Source organism: Chaetomium tenue (genome assembly GCF_020726465.1).
Source record: "Chaetomium tenue strain MPI-SDFR-AT-0079 chromosome Unknown F5144scaffold_6, whole genome shotgun sequence".
Classification (NCBI taxonomy): Eukaryota; Fungi; Ascomycota; class Sordariomycetes; order Sordariales; family Chaetomiaceae; genus Chaetomium; species Chaetomium tenue.
Genome location: NW_027117334.1, coordinates 2,336,460 through 2,357,683, shown reverse-complemented (window position 1 = coordinate 2,357,683; position 21,224 = coordinate 2,336,460). Strand labels below are relative to the sequence as shown.

Genomic DNA, 21,224 nt, shown 5'->3' with positions numbered 1-21,224 from the left:
CTCCACAAAGGTGTGACACAGAAATGAGGCAGTGTATGCCAAGAACCTGACTTGGTCATGAGAAAGGTGCGGGCGAAGTTGGGCGTCACATCGCCGAACTGCCGCGGCTAGGCTCCTGAGAAGGGGCAGATCCGGAAACCCCCCATCACAAACGCGATGAATGGGTTGACAAGACACGGCTGAGTGCCCAATCTTGACGAGCGGAATGCTGAAACGAGAAACTGCCGAAACCACCCTATTTCCTTCGCTCAGCTCGGTCTTGATTTCCACCGGATGCCGGAGTCAAAATCGTGAATGGCCTTTCGGCATACTCCTTCATCCATTTTAATACACCGACCAGGGTGCTTACGGCACTGCTTCCCCCCTCCTCCTGAAAGCAAAATGCCCAATTTTGACCAGTCCTCCAATGGCGATTCCAGTGCGAGATAAGTACCACAACGCAACCTGGTTACATTGTGCCCTAATAACCCTTGTACAAGAAGGGAGTGTTTCTAGAATATTATGGAAGAGAGACTGTCGGAGGTACCAGGGTAACTGCCCTTTAGCTTTTGGCCTTATCGGGCTCAGACTAGTGGTAATGGCACTGCATATTTGTGGCAAATCCCAATAGTTATGCTAACTGCCGGTATGAGACCCCTCCGGCCAAGTATGAGCGGAGATATCTCCTCTTGAACATGAAACCTTGACTTTTCTCCTACATCCCAGCACTACCCTTTTCTTTACCATGTCACTGGAAGTTTGACGATACCAACATCACGCTGCAAAGGTGTGTATTCAATATCCTTGATCGGGACGTCAAGCTTCAAACCGGGAGCCTTCTTGAACAAGAACGCTAGGGGTAATCGTCAGCTTTTCTGATTCTATTCATCTGGAAATGTCCTCAAACAACAGGTTTGCTTACTGAATGCGCTCCTAAGTTCGGCCTTGGCCAGGTGCTCGGCGATGCAGCGATGGTCACCAAACCCATAGCCCAGCGGATCCTCCTTGGGCCACTTGCGGTGCATGTTGAACGTGTCGGGGTTCTCGAAGATCTCCTCGTCACGGTTGGCCGACTGGTTCGACGCGATGATGCCCTGACCGGCCTTGATAAGCTGCAGCGTGATACAGGTTAGCCATGGGGCAACAGTCTAGGTGCTTCGGGCTCGTTACCTTGCCGCCAATCTCGACATCCTCCTTGGCCGTGCGCTTCATGGCCATTGCTGAGGCAGTGTGGTAGCGGCACAACTCCTCGACGAAGGGCCCGACCCACTTCGCCGGGTCGGCCTTGAGTTCGGCCAGCTGCTCCGGATGCTGAAACAGGGTCACAACGCCCTAAGGTCGGTTAGTTGGTTGTTATTATGTCACACCTGGGACGGAAGGACTTACCAGGGCGATCATGTTGACCATGGTGGCGTTACCAGCCACCAACAAGAGGAAGGCCATCTGAACGGCATCGGCCTTTTCAAGCTTGCCGGTCTTGACGTAGTTCGTCGCCAGCTGGCTCACAATGTCATTCTTGGGCTCCTCTAGACGCTTGTCTGTAAGCACAGTGAGGTACCGGATCAGTTCACTGTCGTCGTCAGCTTTACTCCGTCCATCACTTGCTGGGAATGCTTACTCGGCCGCCGCGGATGCGTCACGCGCGGTCGCACTGCCGTTGGTGCGGATCGAGTTCTGCTGCGTCAGGAACTCCAGGTCCTCGAAGGGCACACCAAGGAGTGTGTAGATGATCTGCTTCCATCAACACCGAGTTCTTTCTCAAGCGGAGGGAGAGGGGAGATGCCTTACGTATGACGGAACAGGCAGGGCAAACTCCTCCACCAAGTCAACCGGGCCATTGGCGCATCCCTTAGCCACCATCCGATCCAACAAATCGTTCACCGTCTTGTCGAGATACGGCTCCATCGACTTGATCTTCTCCGGGGTGAACCACGACTCGACCATGCTCCTACAACCAACACATCAGCATCCAACCGGCAACCGCGAGACCCTCAACAAGCCTACCGATGCCTCATATGCTCGGGCGGATCCATATCAACAAAGGTCGGCCGCTGCTTGCCAGCCGCCTTGCCACCATCACTGAACTCGGGGAACCCAGGCCGGGAGCGCTCCTATCCCAACCAGTCAAGTCAGCAACCACTCCAACCCGCAACACATCCCTCGCATCACCACCGCCACCAACCCAACCCATCCCATCCCATCCACCCCAAAACCCCAACAAAAAAAGGAAGACCAAAAAAAAACACGCACCTTCGACAACCGCTGATCCGTCGCCACCCGACAAACATCCCTATACTTAGTCACCAACCACGCCGCCGTCCCATCATACAGCTTCACCTGCGAGACCGGGTCCGTCGCACGCAGGCGGGCAAACTCAGCGGGCGGTTCCAGCCCCGACGCGCGCTGGAAGGGGAAGGACGGCATGTCCTTGGTGGCGGTGGTGGTGATGGCGGTGGAGCCCATTGCGGCGGTTGTGCTGATGGTGCGGGTGTGGGTGCGGTGGGTGGTTGTGGTTGTGGTTGTGGTTGTGGGGAGGAGGATGGTTCGGGCGAGGGGGAGGGCGGTGCGGGTTGCGGTTAAGGTATATACGCGGTTCATGGTGATGACGTGGGAGAGGAGGGAAGGTGGAGGTGGGTGCTGAGTCGGGTGTTTTTTATATACAATGGGGATGGGATGGGCTGGACGGGGATGGGGGTTCCCGGGTGGAATGAAGGAATGAAATGATGTATGTCGTGTTAGTGTTACTGGGCCTGGACTGCTCGGATGGTGCTTAGAAGGCGTCGTATAGACCAAGCTAATATAGACGTTGGGGGAGGCGCCTTGGCCGTTGGGACCCGGCATGTGCGCAACGTCAGTGCATCATCGATGATGCTCGGAGGTGGCTGATCGGACATGCGAGTTCCCGAGCCCGGGCCTCTCCGCTCACATTGTCTGTCTTGCCCCTGGCCTAGGCTCGTTAGGTCACGTCACGGGCGCATATTACATGACAAGTTACAAGTGCCTTGATCAGATGGGATCCGTGGGGATGCCCGGCGAAGCCGTTCTTCCGCGGAGGTCTGGAGGTATTTGTTTCCAGATCGGTTGGCCGTTTTGGTGGAACTTGAAGTAAAACTGCCTTCTCCAATCAAGGCAAACCATGAATATTACCGAGCCTTCTATTCGTTAGTAGGGGGGGTGTTACTCATGACGGAGTTTGGTCTGCGGGGTAGGGATAGCTGCGGATGTGGTCTGATCTCAGTGAGCGGTGGCGGCTCAAGGACAGGGACACAACCTAGACTTCCTCATCTCGTCCACCATCGCCCAGAGGTAGTTGCACTACAGTTCCCCGAGCGCACTCCGATCATTCCCGACATATCTCCTGCCGAAGGCCGGAAAGAAGGTCGGTTGCACTTGAGGCACTCAGGAGACCTTGTGTTAATAAGGGGAGGAGGGTAACATGCGAACCAAGAGCTGAGGGGGATATATTGATACTTTCCACCCCGCGATGTTGCGATATCTGAAAGTCGTAATACGTTATACCGCGATGACTTCCGGCTCGTGATTTCGACTTTTGTTCAATTGTGCTTCGTGCACACGGAACTCACTGCACTACCACGCCGGAGATGCTCAAATCTTGGGGGCCCATGACCGAGGTTTCGTATACCCGATAATATCGCCAGGCACCGGTTGTCCACTGTTGCCGTTTTCGTGGAACGGCGATTAAGACACAAACAGTTTAGACTCCGAAAGAGTCGGGGCGGCGCCGAATTTATGCGAATTAGCAGAGGCATTATTTACCTCCGCGGCATCCCGGGTGCGCGGGTCGTCGCTTCTCTCGTTTTCCGCAACTGAGACTGGCACGACACGACCCACCTGAGAATTCTTGCAGCGGTTCCACTTGCACTGTCAGCCACCTGGCAGCCGGCTGTTTCTGACCTGCAGATCAGAGAAGCTCGAAACTTCAAATCTGGGGAAATCGGCCCCCACTTGCGACCTGCATCGCCTCGCTAACCCATCCCTGGACCGCATGCCGCCGCAGATGGGGCCGCCCTCTCAGGCCTGCCGGCGACGTGCCATTTCAATCCGGGCTACGACCGACTGATCGACTTCGCAAAGCCAAATAATTCCACTTCCACCTCCTAATAGAGAACAACGAGCGTCCGACATGATGGGAAATCAGTGGCCTCTCACTCGGGCTTTGTATGGTCGTCGCACATCACTGACTGAGTGACATCACTGTCTGCTACTGCGCAGTGGACACCATGGGCGATAGGTAACAATGCGAGATATCCACGATGCACGCTCAGGCTTTTTGTATTTATCTCCAGGCTACCACTCTCACTTCCACCAGAATCCAAAATCTTCACAGCCTAATCCGCGTGACCTGCGTACGCTCTGACCCTCGACGCGACTTTTTAACATCTCCCGGGCAGGTCCCGTTTCCCTCAACCTCCATCAGAAGCCAACATTCCCTTCGACTTCACTTCTGACCCGTTTCCAATCATTACAATCTAATAATATCTTAATAATCCACCAAACCACCCACCATGCCCGTCGAAGTCATCAACCTGTCCGCGATCGCCCGCAACCGGACCCGCATGGCCGCGCGGCTCGGCTTTGAGTCGGTGCGCGACCTCGAGAGCTGGGAGGAGGAGATCGTGCTGGACCACTTCGCCAACTTCATCTGCGACTACCTGGCCATGGGCTACACGATCGAGCCCGACAAGCGCGAGCTCGTCGACTTCATCAACCTGCACGAGTCGGTCGAGGAGCGCATCACGATGCTCGAGGAGAGGCGGTTCGAGATGGTCCTCGACCCGGATAAGAGCGAGTGTGAGTACCTACTTTTTTGGTTTCCGTTCCACGTGACCTGGGATTGGAGGCTAACTGGCTGCTGCAGGGACTGCCAAGGACCATTACAAGCAGTTTGTGGTTGGCGTCGTGGCCGATGATATCTGGCTTGGCAGGTATGGTGTCGACGGCGCTATTCTTTGCGAACGTGACTGGACCCCCAAGCAGACGACCCTCAAGATGGTGAGGTTTCTTGAGTTCTTGGTCAAGGAGTGGGTGCAGGGCCCCGGTGATGCCACGGACAGGCAGAAGTCAGGGCAGATTGCTGTCCGCACCTAAGACCACATGGCTCGGTGGTGTAGGGCGGCATTTTTGGCCAGTTAACGCATAGCGTACATGGAGTTAGGGTGCATTGTTTGGGCGTTCAAAACTCGCGGGTAGATCTCGTAGATTCTGTGGATTTGGATTTTCTTTTATAAACAAACAAGAAAGACAGAAAAAAAGAAAGAACACCAAGACTACCAACGTTCCTCTTGCGGGCAGGATCCAGCTGGACGGCACTGGGATGTAAATCACGCTAGAGGGCTTCCAACCAACTGTACATAGGTACCTAATTACACCCTTGCACTGCCGTAGCGATAATGTATCTGTTGATCAAACAGTGCCCGAGAAGTCGTGATGCGTCTGGCCCCAGCCAGCCCGGCTAGGCGAGGGATGGCACCGCGATACTAAGAGAGTCCCAACATTGGCCCCTCTTCTTAGACCCTCCACTCTTCCTCCATGCTGCCGATGGACGCGGGGTTTGAGACGAAAGGATACGCGTCTGGGTTACAACTTACGGCCCGCATTGCGTGAATGCAAGGCGGCATCTTGGCCAATCAACCAACCGGTGAAATGGTTGGTTCAAGGCGAAATGACTGCGCAAGGTTGGCCAGTGGGTCGTAATTTGGCTTGTGCTCCTCCAAGGGAAGTTAAACTGCAAGCAAGAAGAAAGCCGTGAGTCGGAACTCCATTCCGTTGGGTTTTGTGGTGGTTCCCCAGTCCTTTTTCCTTACACCAAAGGGTACCAACTACCAGACCGCAATGAAATGGATGCGGGCTCGCGCAAACCATGGCGACCCGATTTTGAGGACGACTCGCCCTGGCGCTGGGAGTGGTGGAAGTTTGGGATGACAGCCGAGGATCTGTTCACGACCCTGGACGAGAAATACAACACGGCGCCGTACAGGATCCAGAGCTACGAAGCTTTCCACCACGACGTCAACGAGATTGCACATGAAGCCAGGGACCTTGCCGACTTCCATGCAAGGTTGGCACTTCGCAGGGAAAAACGCCTACAGGAAATGAGGGAGGCTTGGGACAGTGTCTCTCGCACCATCATCTGGAACACCGAGGTCCTCAACGACAATCCCCGGCGCTGGAATGCTTTTCGTAACTTTTCTTGGAATCGCTCTCTAGACTCGATTGTCCAATTTTTCCAGTCGCTCCTCCCGCCTCCTACACCCCCGGGTCCCCAGCTCCATGAAGCACCTTTCTCGGGCTCGGTAGCCATCGAGCCAACCCAGGCCGTACCGCCAGAAGAAGCAGTCCTGTCTAGCCCCGCCACCGAGGCAAGGGAAGCCAACTTACGGCCGCCGGCCAAAACAGCTTACCTGCCCCCTCCAATTGACGCCGGGGATGCCCGCGGCCGGATGGATGAACAGGGGGGCAACGGAGAGAATCGGGCCGCAGCACCACAGCCCTCGCGCCATATCGCCACACGCCAGTCTCCAACACTAACAAGGAGCGCCGGCGTCACAAAAAGCCGGCGTAGCCACCCATCCCGAAAGGGAGCTCGCACTCCGAGGCACCCACGCAAGGACGCCCAAAAAGCAGCATCACCCAAAGAAAATAAACGTCCGGCCCAACAACCCATGAAAGCTCCCTATGAGACTCGCGCTAGCCGCAGGCTTGCGGGCCACACGCCCGAGTTCAGCGGGGGTTGAGGCAGATGGGACGACGGATCCATTACGACGTACTCTATAACTTGAGACATGCCGGTAGCTTTCTACATGTTGAGGTGGCTTGCCTATGTGACAGAAAGCTGGGCGGGTGGCGCCGGAATCTGTCTGTGGACGGACCATATGCGCTTTCTCTCTCTTTCGGTGCAGGATAGGCATTGAGCACATCCCCGCTTCGCTTCCGGTTGTTTGGAAACCATGGGTATGCGTATGCCGCCATCACCTGACACGCACCATGTGCTTGCTGCCTTGGGTGGCGTTGACGCGCCCACGCTTGAACGCTAGAACGCCTCCCTCGTATTGCTTTGGACGTTTCCGGTTATTCGCCCGTCTGTAGATATTATCACGCCACACAGCTAGCAGAGTGGAATAGGAGAGTGGGATGATTTAGGTAGTGACGGTGGGAAGAGAAGTTGGGGGGGGGGGGATTAATTGCACCGAGGTGGGAGTGGAAGCAAGATTTGTTTGAACGTTTTATTTTGCTGTCAAGCTGTCTAGTGTAGGTATATCCGTAATCCCATGAAACCCGATCCCGATTATGAAGAAAGAAGCTATGCCAGAAAGGAGTGGTAAGAAGTGAAACCCAACCGTGCTCCATGCAACCCATGCCCCATGCGTCCCATCATCATCCCAAGGTAGTCCGAATCATGTCGTGAAAATCGTCTCGAGTGCAAGCCGAGGGCAGCGCAGGGGCTGAACTTAGACGCTGGCAACGCAGTAGGGGATGCCGTTGAGGTAGGCGCAGTGGGAGCGCTCGGGGCAGCTGCCGACGAACTGGAGGATGTTCTGGGTGTCGCAGACCTGGATGGCGTAGGGGCCGAAGCAGTCGTACTTGCCGGGGGTCTGACACCTCTCGCCGGGGCTCTGGCCGGGGCGGCCGTTGCGGGCCTTGACCTTGGGGGCGTTGTTGGTGCAGAAGGGGAGCTCGTAGCCGTTCTGGGGGAGGTTGGAGCACGAGGTGTTGTCAGGGCAGTCGCCGACGAGCTCCCACTGGCTCTTGATGTTGCAGATCTCGATACCGGTGTTGGGGTTGGTGCACCGGTAGGTGCCGAAGGTGCAGGCCTCGCGCTTCTCAGAGGGAGCAGCAACGGCCGAGGCGGCGAGGACAAGAGCGGCAGCGATGAACTTCATTTTGAATGGTGGTTGTTGGGTGGTCTTGGTAGACTGTGGAGTTTGTAGTGAAGAGTTGGTAGTGTTTGTTGAGTGTGGAAGATGTTGTGATGGGAGTGTTGGATGTTGTGATGGTGAGGCAAAAGGGAGGGTAGAAGGGTTGACCATCGAGCCATCTTATACCCGGCTCTCACCAGGCTTCACTTCCCGGGCTCCAAGCTTCTTTGCACCACGAGGCCCCCTCCGCGCCATTTCGGGCACAGTCCACATGGCAGATCCTCACCGGCAGCTTCGCCATGATGCTTCTCGTCACTCCACGTTTGCTCTACGGATCAAGCGACTGGGGACGATACGAGAGAGTCAACGCCACGAAAATCCCCGATCGGGACAAAAGAAGAGACGACCATGGGTAACACGAGAATCAGCCGCTAACGACTTCGGATTCCCCAAGGCAGTGCCCAGCGTGGGAAGCGGCTTTGAGACCTGCCGTTGGGCATGTTGTTCCGCTCCGGCACCATTGGTCCATGTCCAGCCCCATACGTAACCACAACACTGCTGGGTCCTATCAGAGAAAAAGACGAGAATCCTAGTCCGCGATGGCGTCGAGGACACGAAGTCGAGCATACTAACCGCATAATACCCGGCCCAACGTGCAGCCGTCAGCCCATGCGAAGAGCATCGAATACGAGCCGGGGTTATTTTTAGGGGCCCCAGTTCTTGGTTCCCAGCCCGAGCCAAGCCTTTGGGAAGCGGGAAATCATCAGATCAGCTCCACAACTTTCCCAGTCGGTGGCTGACATGGCGGGGGCGGAGTCTGACTCTGCGGGATCTTGACCAATGGTACTGATGAAGAGTCGATATGTCCGCCAGCATACTCGAAGCCGACCGACATCGCGAACAACGCAGATCTCATTGCTTTTCTCTCACTAACACCTCGTTTACTTTGGGCGGAAATCCCGACGCAATGTCTCAAACAACAGCGCTCAGCTCAGAAGGAAGTTAGGATGCTGACAGGAGCCCAGAGGAGCCGACGGCAGCCACGTTACTTGGCTCGAGCTAGTTTAGGTACGGATGATTCACTCAGTCGTCGACGCTCCTCCCCACAGCATTCACACCGCTTCAATCGGCAAGGTTGAAATCCGAAAGCGACCGAAAGACGAAGTTGTGCTCACCTTGCCGCGATGCCGACAGGACTGATCCGTGGCTGCCAGCCGTGGGTGTCATACCATGCAGCCCGAGAGACATCTCTTACATGCAGCCAATAAACAACTTATACGATAACCTTGCAAGGCTTCGTGGGACATGGCGATCAAGATCTCTTGTGAAAGTAATGTGTCACAGGAGAGAATCTGAATGGTTGCACAGTTAAACTGTCACAAACAGCTGTGAGCTAGTTATGATTTGACCGCTACGACCAGTCAAAGATCTCCGGTGGAAGGAGAACTAGGCCCAGCCACTTTGGTTGCTGAGCCTGTTGTTGGACGTGCATGCAAAGTTCAGGAATATGCCTCAGCTTGAGTGACGTTACGGTTCAGGTTACTTCCGAGATCCGGATCGCAGTTGCGCACGAAGATCAGCTACTGGTAACATCATTTGCAACCCAAATGCAGTTGGTGATAGAGGATCAAAGAGTGTGGTAACGCAAACGAGAGCCTCGCCCAGTGATGAACTCGGAGTTCTAGTCAATCGCGGCCGCTTTGGTCAGATGATGACTTCAGATTTTACTCCGCCATCGTCTGAGCCATTACTCAAAGGACAATAGCGACGAAGAATCAACGAGCGTATTAGGCTCTGTCTGGTGTCTTGTGGGACAGTATATTCGTTGTCATCTTCGGCGTGCTGGTGATAAATTGGATACACGGCGTACATGTAGCTTGACCAAACGTATGGTTGGGTATCGTACTCTCTATACGGCCCAGCCCAACCACGAAAGCATTCGTCGGGCCTTTCGGTCCGTATACGTCGTCAACCACGCCCCGTCCGTCACCACCAAGTGGGGCATTTGCGTTGTTTCTTTGTGAACGTGGCGTCGATATCCGCTCTTGGGCTACCAGCTCCGTCATGCACTTCCCCCGCTCTTGAATCGAAGAAACTGACTGTGTTGATTGGTGTATCGAGGAGCCAGTACCACATTTCCCTGAAATCACTCACACGATGTACCTAGAGCCTCCCTCTTTTCCTTTCTCTTCGCCGTGCGCTCTGAACTCGTCGACGTATCTCCCCCCGCTTTGGCCAGGCGAAAAGACCTATGCCGCGGCCCGTACTTCTCTAGAACCTGAGAGACCAGATCTTTCCGGGTCTTTCAAGACTCATAGTACGGGCCACTACCGTCGATCTCGTACTAAATCTCCCCGCCGCCGCCTATCTTAGTGCGGTAGCTAGCAGCAAGGGAGTAGGGCCCGAAGAAACGCGGCAAGATGACGCCTCGCCTTCTCGGTTGCCATGAAGGAGATTTATTTGTGACCATTAGCAATGATGAGAGTTTGGGAAGTACGGAGATTCCATTTCTTCTGCGGGCAACGCTATGATGACAGGGCGCACGGTGAACGATGGATAGCAAATGATTCAAACTCTCCTTCGCCAGATGCACGCGCCATCAAACATCCCAATTTGTCTGGAGTAAAGTTTCAAGAACCTCATCCTCGCAGAAAGCCGTTGGAGTTCCTCGGGGTCATCAGTGTGCGAGCTGCCGTTGGCGGCTTAGCACAGAATACAAGGAGCTACGTGTAGGCGATGGACGCTGCTCCAATTTTAGTGACTGGATCTATTGCGCCCTAAAACTCCCAAGTGTGGGGTGTGATTGTCGGAGAGAGAGAAGTGGTAGGGTTACTGGGTAGAGGTCGGCACATTATATACTTCCCGTCAGGTAGATACACGTAGATGTTGATAGGTAAGCTGGGAATGTTTGGGAACAAGAGCAACCGCTGTCGGAGTGGACGCGGGATCGGGACAGCGCTGGGACGAAGGAACCAATTGCCCAAAGTGCCCTCTGGTGGCATGGTCCCACTCATACAAGATCTGTTAAGGTCATGTCAAGCTTTGGGCACGGGGTGCAAGACTTAAGTTCCCGCACACGGGACGGACGGCACAGCAGGTCAGCAATCTCCCCATCCCCAATCAATCACGCGGCTCCCGCTTCCAGCTCCCAGGGCCTTGGGTCCAAGAAGTGCAGCATAAACCATTAACCTTGACATTAACATAACAAAGTTGCCACTATCATACAGCATGCGCAGGTAACTGCTCGACCGAGTGTCCCCTGGAATCCCCCTGCCCAGAATGGCTCAAGGACCGGTCCCCAGCCGACTTAGTCGACTCGGGCCTGCTCAAGTCCGGCAAGTCAATACACGTCTCGTCATCATCCATCTCCTTCCCCCGGCGGGAGAAGCGCTGATCAGGCCGGTACCCCTCCCCCTTCTGACTCCTGTACGTCTCGGTCGGGTCCATACCGCCGGTGCGACTCATCCCCCCCGTCCCCATGCCGCCGCCCTGCCCGATATAATACCGCTGCTGCTGCGACTTGTTCTCCGTCAGCGACACCCCCATGGCGCCCAGACACTTCTGGAAGATGCCCTTCATGGCGGGCACGCAGGCAGCGAGCACACCCAGCAGCTGCTCTAGCACGGTAAACGTGCTGATGGAGACGCCCATGGCCCAAAAGTCCACGGCCGCCGTCGGGTCGCCCCAATCCTTCACAATCACCGTCTTGATGATGCTAAACACACTGGCAAACAAACCCATGCCCATCAGCACGCAGACAAAGATGCGCTCGCGCAGCGGGCGGTTCAGCTTGCGCAGGAACGTCGCCGGAGATAGCGACAGCAGCACGTCGGTGGTGATGTTGATGGAGGAGCCGAGGTTGGAGACGCCGCGCATGACCTCGTACGAGACGCACTTGCCGCCGGGAAGGAAGGGGTTCCAGGCGGCCTCGAGCGGCTGGCAGGCGATGGCCAGGTTGAAGAGCGTGTTGCCGATGCCGTAGATGGCCTGCACGGCCATGATGGTGTACAGGAAGATGCGCCAGCCGCGCTCCTTGCCCTGGATGCGCAGCAGCGTGAGCGCGATGGAGACTTTGATGCATGTCATGGACAGGCCCCAGACGGAGATGGCGAGCCAGGAGTTCTTCCCGGCGGCGTAGGACTTTTCGAAGGGGAGGATGCCGGGTTGCGGGACCATCATCGGCATGAGCATGGCGTAGTCGGCGATGGTGAGGGCCTGGTTAGGGAGTGGGGTGTTAGCTGGGTTGGGATTCAGGGGTAACAATGGGTAGACGTACAAAGCCAGCCACGATAAAGTAATCGTCCAGCCCGGCCTTCCATACCGGCCGCACCCGCTGGTAGATGCGGGTGGCGAAGGTGATGACGCAGAGCAGGAGCAGCACTGAGCTGACGCCGATGTAGACCTGGGCGAGGTATGCGGCTCGGTCGGAGATGATCACGTCTGGCGGGGCGCCGTTGGCCCCTGGGCCGCCGGGGCCCATGGGCGGTGCGCCGGTGGCAGCCGGGCCCGGCGCCGATGTGGCGCTCGACATGCTGAGGTTGTGGAACAGCGGGTGGAACACTGGATGTCAAAAAGCAAGGCAAGCGGGGTTGGAAACGAAGATCTGGAATCTGGGGTAAGGACGCTCCTTTATGATCTGGAAGTTCTGGTTCCGAGGGGACGGTCTGGATCCCAGACTGTCCTGATCCATTGTAACCTCTTCAGGTCGATCCGATCCCCCAGGGGTCTCCCCCAGGCTCAACGCTTGACATGGTTGAATCGTGGAAAAAGAGGAAAGTCGCTTCTGTGTTCTGCATGTGTTTCGCGCCAACGAAAGCGAAATTTCCCAGGTTTCGCGGGTGGTCGGATCCCCCGGTTGAAAGCACTAACAGAGCCCGCACCCCCGTTACCGCAACCAGGAAGCCAGCTGCTCTTCCCCATTTGACCAAGCGAGCGGCATCTTTGGCTCGGGTGCAGATGCGCACGGGCGCGGGCTGTCAAGCTGTCAAAGTTCCCCTCCCGGGCCTCCCCCCCTTGACCCTTTCGAGGAGAACGCTGGACTTGGCGAGCTGCAGTCTCGCCTGTAAACTTTTTACATGGAGGAGGTCGGAGCGTCGAGCCTTTTGCGGGCCGGAACCAACATTCTTGGATCCCGGCCGTCAAGGGGTTCGAGGGTTCGTTCGCTTGGCTGTTAGTGATCAGCCACTCCCAGCCGAACCTGCATCCGCCCACTGCTTGGACGATGCGTGATGTTAGTGCTTATCGTTACCGAAGCTGCAGGGGGCGTCGCGATGGCGTTTCCCTAACAGGAGAAGAGGACTTTGTGGCCGGGGCGGGCGCGGGAAAAGACTCGGCACGAGCAGCTGGGAACGCTGGGAACCTCGGTGTGGGAGCCACAAGCTTTGACCCAGGACGGCCGGCAGATGGCGGTTCAATAGGCATTATATTGCAGAAGAGGACACCGCAATCTGCGCCTGCAGATCCGAGACGGCAGTTTCTCACCATGAAGCCGCGCAACCGAGCCGGCCCAATTCTCACTCCCGCAGCACACGGCACACGGGACGGCAGGGCTGCAAGAAGAGCTTTCGCCCTCACAAAACTCAAAAACAGTTTCGAAGGTTGTGGTTGCAACAAATAAAGTTGCGGTAACATCTCCCAACCAGGCAAGGCGCGAGGCCCTGGCGCAAATCTTCCCCCTCACTCCCCCCTGGCTCCTTGTTTGACACGATGGCTCTCTGTCGCCTTCTCCTGTCATCCAGCTTACCCCTGATCCCAGCTAAAGCGCAGATCGATCTGGGGACCACCCAGAGCAGTATGGGCACCGCTGATCTGCCTCTGGAAGTTCACGTTTAAATGTTGATTTTTTCCTATCCTATCAAAACCCTCCTTGCTGAAGATCTGTTGGTCGCGATCTGATCGGATGAACCCCGTTACCACGCTGATTCCAGAATGTGCAGAATCGAGAGGCAGGATGCCACCCCCTGCCATCCCCATGTCCCATGCCGGCCCCCTCCCACACCCAGCGAGCCAGAACAGAGGCGTCACAGCCCTCATGTCATCCCTCCCGCAGCGCCACCCAGCCCCGAGCGCACACTACCAGCCGGACACGGGCCACAAGATCATGTACGCTTTGAACAAGGCGTCAACGCCTCCTCACTTCAACCAGGAGAAACCCCTAAAGACGGACGGGAGGACCTTTAGTCCTTTACCGATCAGGAAATCGCTGACGAGAGTTCTCACCGCATCCATCACCTGCGTTCTGCATGCATGCAAGTAGGTCCGATCAATTCGAAACCAAAGCAGGAACAAGCAATCGGGGACCCCATCAACCGAGCCCCGTCCCTCTTTTTTTCTTTCCGTTCCCCTCCCATCCCGCTTCCCAAGATTCCTCACCTTTCCCTCCTCGGACAACTCTCCGGCACACCTCGGCGGCCCGTGCCCCTTCTGACCATCTCTCTGCAGTTTGCGCCCACACAGGCAGCATCCCTCGGAGCATTGGCGCGCCACGGCTTGCCGCCGTTGATTCCGCGGCCGTTTTAGCTCCACTAGGGCCAAGGCTAACGATGCATCTTCTCGGGTTTGGCCACGGGATGGCCGGCCAAGAACGGCTTTCGAACCCTTCTCGAGCGTATAAACTCTTGGCTTTGTTTCCATGGCCTCGGGGCTCGGGCCCTTGTGTGTGTGGTCACGGTCCGAGCTTTGAAGGTCCTCGAGAGGGGAAACGGCCGGGCAGTCTCTGGGAATGACAACAACCAGCTTTTCGAAGTGACAGTGACTTGCCTGCATCTGCATACATGTAGGTAACCTGCATGCAACCACAGGAAGCGTACCCGATTGTTACCTACGCTGTGTACATGTAGCTTGCTTGACAGAAAGGGAAAGGAATGCCCCTCTGAATGCCCCTCTTCACACATGCATACATCGCAGACAAGCTTGGAGTGGCGGGCCATTCGCGTAACGAAGCTCGCCAAATTCTATTTGTAAGTAATCTCCGAACCAACACGCGCTGACGAAACAATGGCCTTCGGAGTGGCCCCATTCCGGTCAAGGGCCTCGACTTCAATAAGAACTGTGCAATGACCGATCAGCCCTGCTCAGATCCGGAAAATTGGCAACGTTGGGTAACCTAACCGATGGTCTGGACTCCTTTCCGACCATTTTGCTCGAGGTGAAATGTGCGTGGCGTATGCCTACCACGGATGGACAACTTAGGTAGGTAAACAGTGTGATGCCAAAAACAGTCTTCCCCTGCTTCAATTCATCTAGCACGGGTATCGATGCTCGGTACCAATCTTGAAACCACTCCCAAATTGTACCCTCCCTCACAGGTAACATCATCAAATCGGCACAACTCCTCGAGGACCTCCTTTGCAGGCCCTTAATACAGCCGGAACGCGACCGAGAAGCTTGCCACAGATGACCGACCTGCTTGGATGAATTACGAAGTAGTGCGGATACTCGAGCGCAAAAACCGGCATGCTGGTACCGAGGTTGATTGTAAGCGAGAGCGAATCCTGAGGAACGGACAGAAAATCCCACAGAAAACTTTGAGGAAGATGATTAGATCAACTTAGCGCCAAGTCAATTCCACTGGATTAAGCGATGCTTCCAAACAAAGGGACGAGCAAACGAATTGTGGGATGTCTACCGGTGAGGTGCCATATGTGGTGACGACTCAGGGGAAGAAACACAGGCGATCGGCCAGACCACAGATCTGACGCTTCCGATGTGGCATCTGCACCCCTTACTCTTCCAGACCGCCGTTATTGTTTCCTGCAGGATGGCTATCGTTATGACAGCATTTGTTCTGCTCCTGTGCAACAATATCGCCGGTTCAGTGCAAACGCGTACCCCCCCCCCCCCCCCCCCTCGATACGCCGCGGTCAGATGGTATGCCTGAACCAGGCACCACACGAGCGACATCAGGGCAGGTGCACTCACGCATCAAGCACACCACATTGTCATTGCTTCTTCTACTTTGCGCTGGTGCGGACATGTCGGGATCACAATCTCACAGATGGCCGATCCGAAAGCGTGTATCCATGTCTCGGCCCGGAGGGTCCTCCTGTTCCCTCGTCATTGTCAGATGGCAGAAACCGCCCCCAGCAACAATAGCAGGTGGGGTATCACCTTTAGATGAACCGGCACAGTCACAGGTCCGGATACTGCTATCCGCGTCGTGCAGAGTGTTTCGGTCGCTGGTGTCGACCTGCCGGACGTTACCTATGGTTGCATGTGCGCAGACTGGATCACACTGACGAGGCCCGTGAGCACCGTACACGCTTCTCCAGCGCTGTCGTGCCCTTAAACTATTGACCAAGTAGCAGTACTTGACCAACCGCACATGGATTGTTTTACATTGATGCCAACGCAGTCGATGATGTTGAGGTGCTTGTCCAGCTACCTGTAGGTGTGCTTCTCAATCTCATAGTAGGGCGGCTTGGAGGCCTTGTGACGGTGCCTAGGTAGGTTTGTTGGTAGAAGTGAAGATAGCCCCAGAACCGCCCATCAACAGCGCGCCCCTTTTGACTGTAAGCACGCCGTGGTACCACTCAGCCTCTTCGCTGCCGGCCACAGTGCTGGTTTATGTGCAAAATAAAATATTTGCATTGTTTGTCTATTATGCAAGAAATTTCAACATGTTCCTAAGGGATTGGCCACCTCATTCGATGTTGAGTGTCTAGATGTAGGTATATGTACCTGTTACCTGCTACCTGCTTATTCTTCATTTGGCCTATGGCCTCTTGATAATTATCCTACTTCAATCCCTCAGGTAAGTGGCATAGAAAGAGTAGATATACCTTTTCCCTGCTGATTTGTCGATTTTGACACTGCCCTGAAACTCTTGTGTTTAGAGTCATCTAGGAGTATAAGAGCTCATCTGACGAGTAAACCCAAAAGGCCAGTTGGCTACTATCCTATGCAACTTGAGGTAGCTAGCTATGTTTACAAGGTAACAGCAAATCGGATCAAAATAATGGCCAGGTAGAGAGTCATGTCATTGGAACTTCAACCCATTTTCTCCTTTCCCAGTCTCTAAGAGACCACACACACCCAGGCAACCAGAACTCAGACCCAACGTTCTTGAGATACAATTAGCTACTTACCTAGTTCGGTACTTAGCCAATCAAACCACTATGAATTAATCATAATACCTTCTTCAGTCAAGATTAGAATTGCGCACTGGAACTCCCCAAGAAAAGTTAAAAACATGCTGTGATGCCATGCTGCCATCGTCCCAGATGCGCCAGGCACTAAACCTCATCGACTCGAGTTAGACCCCCTGTAAACCTGAAAAGTACAATAGAGACCCAAAACACACATGCCGTGCATCCCTTCTGCTTTGATACCTCTGTGCTCGAGGACAACGCCATGCTCGCTACGCGTTGTGATCCTGTGGCAACATGCATGGTGTTCTGGGTATCTCTAGCATGGCTTTCCAACCTTCGACCGATGGCGCAATTCTGACCCTAACGGCGGTCATCCTGTTGCTTCCACAATTGGCTTTAGTAGCTCTGGGGCCCCGCATCCATCAGCACGACTGCCCTGAAAGATCTTAGATCTCTCCACTGAGCGGCCTTACCCGCGACTACGGCACAAAGTTTATCTCGACTTCACCTCAACTTCATCCATTCTATTGAATCCCAAACCCCCATGGCCAACTTGGAACTTTGCGAGCTCTGGCCCGTCGGGCTGCTTTTCTAATCCGGACATTTGCTACCCCTCCCCAACCCCTCACCGCCACATAAACCTTCCCCCGCCGTACTAGTGAGGTCTCTTTCCGGCGCACAGGTTGGTCCGTCTCCGCACACCACCCGCGGCACAAAATGGGGGCTGAAAATTAACTAAATAATCGATAGGCCAGTACGACGATCAAAATAAGCTCTGATTTCTCAGCGGCTGGGGTCATCATATATTCGTGTCCTCAAGGGTTTCAGTTTCCTAAGCCTGAATTTGTCAGCTGTCGTCGGTCGGGTTGCGCCGCACCCGCGATCCACAGTTCTGGGAATCCGAGGTTGCGCTGATGTGGAACCCGAGAGCCGCATCCGATTATTAATGAGTGCCGCGATGGGCGACGGGGCCATCCATGGGAGGGGAAAGTGGTGAGGATTGGTTGACGTCGGGGGTGAGGGCGGGTCAGGTCAAGCCCTCCGAGCATCAGGGGGGTCCAATGGTCGCGCCGGAGACTTTTCAGACATGCGCGTGGAGGTGGATTGACTGGAGAGTCGTCGAAGCTCCTCCTTGTTAAAGTGCCCGCCCATAAAAGTACCCACCTCCCCCGCCCTCTGAAGTGACCTGACACGAGCCCAACCTCATCGACATCCACCAGCCAAAGACCAAGAAGACAAAGCGAAGAGCACCAAAAACACCACCTACCAAGCAACCAGCAACCAGCCTCTTCACCCCCCCTCCAACCAACCATCAAAATGGCTTCCGTCTCCCTCTACGATGTCTCTATCGGGATGTCCCTCCAAACGCTCGACACCCTCCTCGACCTCCTGAAGAAGGCGCAGGAGCACCCGGAGGCCGCCACCCTGGCGGACGCCCGTCTCATCGACGACATGAAGCCCTTCTCCTTCCAGATCATCGCCGTGACCAACTTCGCCAAGAAGTACGTCGAGCGCCTGACGGCCCGCGAGGTCGAGGTGTTCGAGGACAACGAGACCACCCTCGAGCAGCTCGTCGCGCGCGTCAACAAGACCATCGACCTGCTCAAGGCGGTCTCGCGCGAGGAAGTGGACGGCTCCGACCGCAAGACCGTCAGCCTTCAGGTCGGCCCCTTCAAGCCCGTCGACGCCACCCCGTCGCAGTACGTGCTCGGCTTCGCCATCCCCAACATCATGTTCCACGTGAGCACCGCGTACGACATCCTGCGGATGAAGGGCATTGAGTTGGGCAAGAGGGATTTCATGAACCACTTTATGGCGGACTGGTTCACGCCGACCATGAAGGAGCAGTAGAGGGTATGCTGAACGAGGGGGTGGAATAGAAAAAAGGTTGCATGCTCAGCTGGGGAAAGATAGGACCTGGAGAGCAATAGAATTCTGATTCCTTTTATTGTCGCCCTCTGAAAACTCAAGTTGACTTTGACTATTAAGAAATATCAACTCACATCCCTAGAATCCCAAAATCCTGTTGGCCTCCGCAACCACGGCCTTGCCGCCCGGGGTATCATCCTCCGCCGTAGCGAGCTTGTCAAGGCCCATGGACTGGACACCGGCGGGGTCGCAGTACTTCTTGACATACTCCTCGGTCCCCCGCCCGATATGCCTCGACTCGCCCTCGCCGCCAGGGAAGTCCGGTCCTGGAGTACCCTGCAGGAACGCGGCCCGTTGCCGGACCATGTACTGGGCGCTGGCCTTGGTAGTAGGGCACACCGGGATGTACAGGACGCTAGAGTCGGAAGTGCCGTTGTGCTTCTTGTCGACGGCATGGATCGCTGGATCATGTCAGTATCAACCACCTCACTCTCCCCATAACAAAAGATAGGGCACACTCACAGTCGCAATGCCAAACGACATAATCCCCCGGCCTCACCTCCGGCACATGCACCATCGTCCGATCCAGCTCCAGATGCGGGTGCGCACCCTCCGGAAACTCCTGCGCACACCCCGGCATGGCCCCATGAATCTCACTATCCATCTTCTCCCCGCCCGTAAACTCCCAATTCCCCTCCTCCAAATACCTCTCCCTCACACCACCCACCTCTTCCAACCCCCTCCTCGCCCTAAAAAACGGCCTCAGCAACGCATACACCCCCGTCTCTCTCACCAACGGATTCACCAACAACGTGCCCCGCAACGGCCCGCTCTCACTAATCGCCAACCACCCCTGAAACATCCTGAACATACTACACGCCCCCAACCCCCCATACAAATCCGTCACCGCGCCCACCCTCCCCGCCGCATCATATGCATCAAACCCCCCCTCCCACTCCCCTTTCCAAACCGCCCCATAAACACCACCCATCCCATACCCCCCCTCCTCCCACCGCTCCACGCTCCCCGCGTCCTGGTGGGGACCCAGCGCAAAGTGTGCGTCGCCGGGCTGGCGGATGCGCAGGCGGTCGGCGTAGGTGAGGGGGGTGTGTAGGGAGAGGGGCGTGGAGGGGTTGGAGTGCGTGTGCCAGAGGGTGGTCATCAGGGCGCGTTGGGTCGTGAGCAGGGAGGGGTGGGCGCGGGCGCGGAGTTGCGAGGGCGACCAGTAGAGCTCGAGGATTTGGGGGGTGGTGGGGGGGAAGCCTGTGAGGGAAGGGGGGTTAGTGGGTGGTGGATTGTGGGTTGGGGGTTGGGGAGGTGGGTGGAGGGAAGGGGGTTGAATAGAGTGTTGTGTTGTGTTGTGGGGTGGGAAGGGGATGGTAGATAGACAATAGATAGAAGGGGATGCATGACTGGATCGGAAAATAACCAAGACTTACCGCGGGTTTGTGGGTTCTGGCGGGCGTATTCTTCGATCTCAAACTTGTACGACCGCGCTTCATCTTCGGGAATCACGCCTCGGATAACCGCAACGCCACGCTTTTTTATCTCGGGCTTGAGTGCGTCCAGGTCCTCTTGGAGATGGCTGAATCGGACCTCAGGAACGATGGCGGGTCCGGTACGGGCGATAATCTCATTCTCCTTTTTCAGCGTCGCCAGTAGGCGCTTCCAACTGGCTATAACGGCATCTTCGTGGCCCTCGACAAGGCGCAATTTGAGCTCACGGAAGCGATCTGGGAGCGGCTGGGCTTTCCTCCCCGAGAGCGAGGCGAATGTGTCAGAGATATCCCCCTCTGCCTTACCACCCGGTGAATTCATGGCCGCCATGGAGGTGGCATGGCGAGGGTGTTGTCGTGAGAGTTGGCGTGTGCAGGTTTGGTTGACGGAACCGCACCTAGTGCTGCGGAGTGACCTAGAAAGCATTCTGGCTGGAGCGACGGGGGAACAAAATAACGGGTTCAAGATGAGCTGTGGAGTAGTTTTTGGTGTTGATGATATCGAGTGCCGATGGGCTGGTTGAAATAGGCATGGCTAACTCATCCCCCATTGACGAGAAAGGCTTTATAAGATTCATGTCAAACTTTAGGAAGCCACTCTCAACACCGAATACCCCATAACAAAGCTCCAGTCTCCCATTGACGATCAAATTCAAGCGGAAGTACCGAATCGGGAAACACATACAATGAAGGCGACGTCATTCTTCGCCGAGGTCCGTGCAAGGTTGGGGTTGAATGGGGCCTCGTAAGGAGGCGAAGGCAAAAAGAAAACCCAAGGAACGGCCATATTTCGGTCATAAAACCATTAAACAAGGCGCCTTCGGTGCGCTTTCCCCAGTTGCCAGGCCGTTCCTCGTCGAAGGCGAGTTTCAAGGAGCTTGAACCAACTCAGCGGGAAGGAGCCAGCAAGGGCG

General features: G+C 55.7%; 11 protein-coding genes across 11 annotated transcripts; 5 read left to right on the top strand and 6 right to left on the bottom strand.

Annotated features, from left to right (window-relative positions):
• Positions 1 to 719: 719 nt before the first annotated feature.
• F5144DRAFT_550838 (cytochrome P450) lies at positions 720 to 2,442 on the bottom strand (the record flags this gene model as incomplete). Its single annotated transcript, XM_066787657.1, has 8 exons — positions 720 to 832; positions 902 to 1,091; positions 1,150 to 1,311; positions 1,366 to 1,549; positions 1,598 to 1,710; positions 1,768 to 1,927; positions 1,984 to 2,090; positions 2,230 to 2,442. 8 exons carry the CDS (start codon positions 2,440 to 2,442, stop codon positions 720 to 722), a joined length of 1,242 nt encoding a protein of 413 aa, XP_066640002.1.
• A 1,685-nt stretch (positions 2,443 to 4,127) lies between these two features.
• Positions 4,128 to 5,120, top strand: F5144DRAFT_356973 (uncharacterized protein). The gene is made up of 2 exons (XM_066784357.1): positions 4,128 to 4,791; positions 4,859 to 5,120. Exons 1-2 carry the CDS (start codon positions 4,506 to 4,508, stop codon positions 5,086 to 5,088), a joined length of 516 nt encoding a protein of 171 aa, XP_066640001.1. The 5' UTR covers positions 4,128 to 4,505; the 3' UTR covers positions 5,089 to 5,120.
• A 551-nt stretch (positions 5,121 to 5,671) lies between these two features.
• On the top strand, positions 5,672 to 6,810 carry F5144DRAFT_582848 (uncharacterized protein). The gene has a single exon (XM_066789521.1). The coding sequence runs from the start codon at positions 5,838 to 5,840 to the stop codon at positions 6,732 to 6,734; it is 897 nt and encodes a 298-aa protein (XP_066640000.1). The 5' UTR covers positions 5,672 to 5,837; the 3' UTR covers positions 6,735 to 6,810.
• A 638-nt stretch (positions 6,811 to 7,448) lies between these two features.
• On the bottom strand, positions 7,449 to 8,157 carry F5144DRAFT_595468 (uncharacterized protein; the record flags this gene model as incomplete). The annotated part of the gene is made up of 2 exons (XM_066790695.1): positions 7,449 to 7,913; positions 8,143 to 8,157. 2 exons carry the CDS (start codon positions 8,155 to 8,157, stop codon positions 7,449 to 7,451), a joined length of 480 nt encoding a protein of 159 aa, XP_066639999.1.
• A 2,918-nt stretch (positions 8,158 to 11,075) lies between these two features.
• On the bottom strand, positions 11,076 to 12,336 carry F5144DRAFT_495272 (uncharacterized protein; the record flags this gene model as incomplete). The annotated part of the gene is made up of 2 exons (XM_066786091.1): positions 11,076 to 12,071; positions 12,133 to 12,336. 2 exons carry the CDS (start codon positions 12,334 to 12,336, stop codon positions 11,076 to 11,078), a joined length of 1,200 nt encoding a protein of 399 aa, XP_066639998.1.
• A 154-nt stretch (positions 12,337 to 12,490) lies between these two features.
• F5144DRAFT_356903 (uncharacterized protein) lies at positions 12,491 to 13,737 on the bottom strand. The gene is made up of 2 exons (XM_066784356.1): positions 13,105 to 13,737; positions 12,491 to 13,023 (listed from the first exon to the last, which is right to left on the bottom strand). The coding sequence occupies exons 1-2, from the start codon at positions 13,485 to 13,487 to the stop codon at positions 12,594 to 12,596; spliced, it is 813 nt and encodes a 270-aa protein (XP_066639997.1). The 5' UTR covers positions 13,488 to 13,737; the 3' UTR covers positions 12,491 to 12,593.
• On the top strand, positions 13,563 to 14,112 carry F5144DRAFT_550833 (uncharacterized protein; the record flags this gene model as incomplete). The annotated part of the gene is made up of 2 exons (XM_066787656.1): positions 13,563 to 13,647; positions 13,784 to 14,112. 2 exons carry the CDS (start codon positions 13,563 to 13,565, stop codon positions 14,110 to 14,112), a joined length of 414 nt encoding a protein of 137 aa, XP_066639996.1.
• Positions 14,113 to 15,642: 1,530 nt separating this feature from the next.
• F5144DRAFT_356876 (uncharacterized protein) lies at positions 15,643 to 16,141 on the top strand. The gene has a single exon (XM_066784355.1). The coding sequence runs from the start codon at positions 15,728 to 15,730 to the stop codon at positions 16,091 to 16,093; it is 366 nt and encodes a 121-aa protein (XP_066639995.1). The 5' UTR covers positions 15,643 to 15,727; the 3' UTR covers positions 16,094 to 16,141.
• A 1,366-nt stretch (positions 16,142 to 17,507) lies between these two features.
• Positions 17,508 to 18,471, bottom strand: F5144DRAFT_356844 (uncharacterized protein). Its single transcript, XM_066784353.1, has 2 exons — positions 18,405 to 18,471; positions 17,508 to 18,322 (listed from the first exon to the last, which is right to left on the bottom strand). Exon 2 carries the CDS (start codon positions 18,256 to 18,258, stop codon positions 17,770 to 17,772), a length of 489 nt encoding a protein of 162 aa, XP_066639994.1. The 5' UTR covers positions 18,259 to 18,322; positions 18,405 to 18,471; the 3' UTR covers positions 17,508 to 17,769.
• On the top strand, positions 18,092 to 18,874 carry F5144DRAFT_356852 (uncharacterized protein). Its single transcript, XM_066784354.1, has one exon. The coding sequence runs from the start codon at positions 18,263 to 18,265 to the stop codon at positions 18,794 to 18,796; it is 534 nt and encodes a 177-aa protein (XP_066639993.1). The 5' UTR covers positions 18,092 to 18,262; the 3' UTR covers positions 18,797 to 18,874.
• A 78-nt stretch (positions 18,875 to 18,952) lies between these two features.
• F5144DRAFT_495269 (uncharacterized protein) lies at positions 18,953 to 20,641 on the bottom strand (the record flags this gene model as incomplete). The annotated part of the gene is made up of 3 exons (XM_066786090.1): positions 18,953 to 19,275; positions 19,337 to 20,077; positions 20,254 to 20,641. 3 exons carry the CDS (start codon positions 20,639 to 20,641, stop codon positions 18,953 to 18,955), a joined length of 1,452 nt encoding a protein of 483 aa, XP_066639992.1.
• Positions 20,642 to 21,224: the final 583 nt, after the last annotated feature.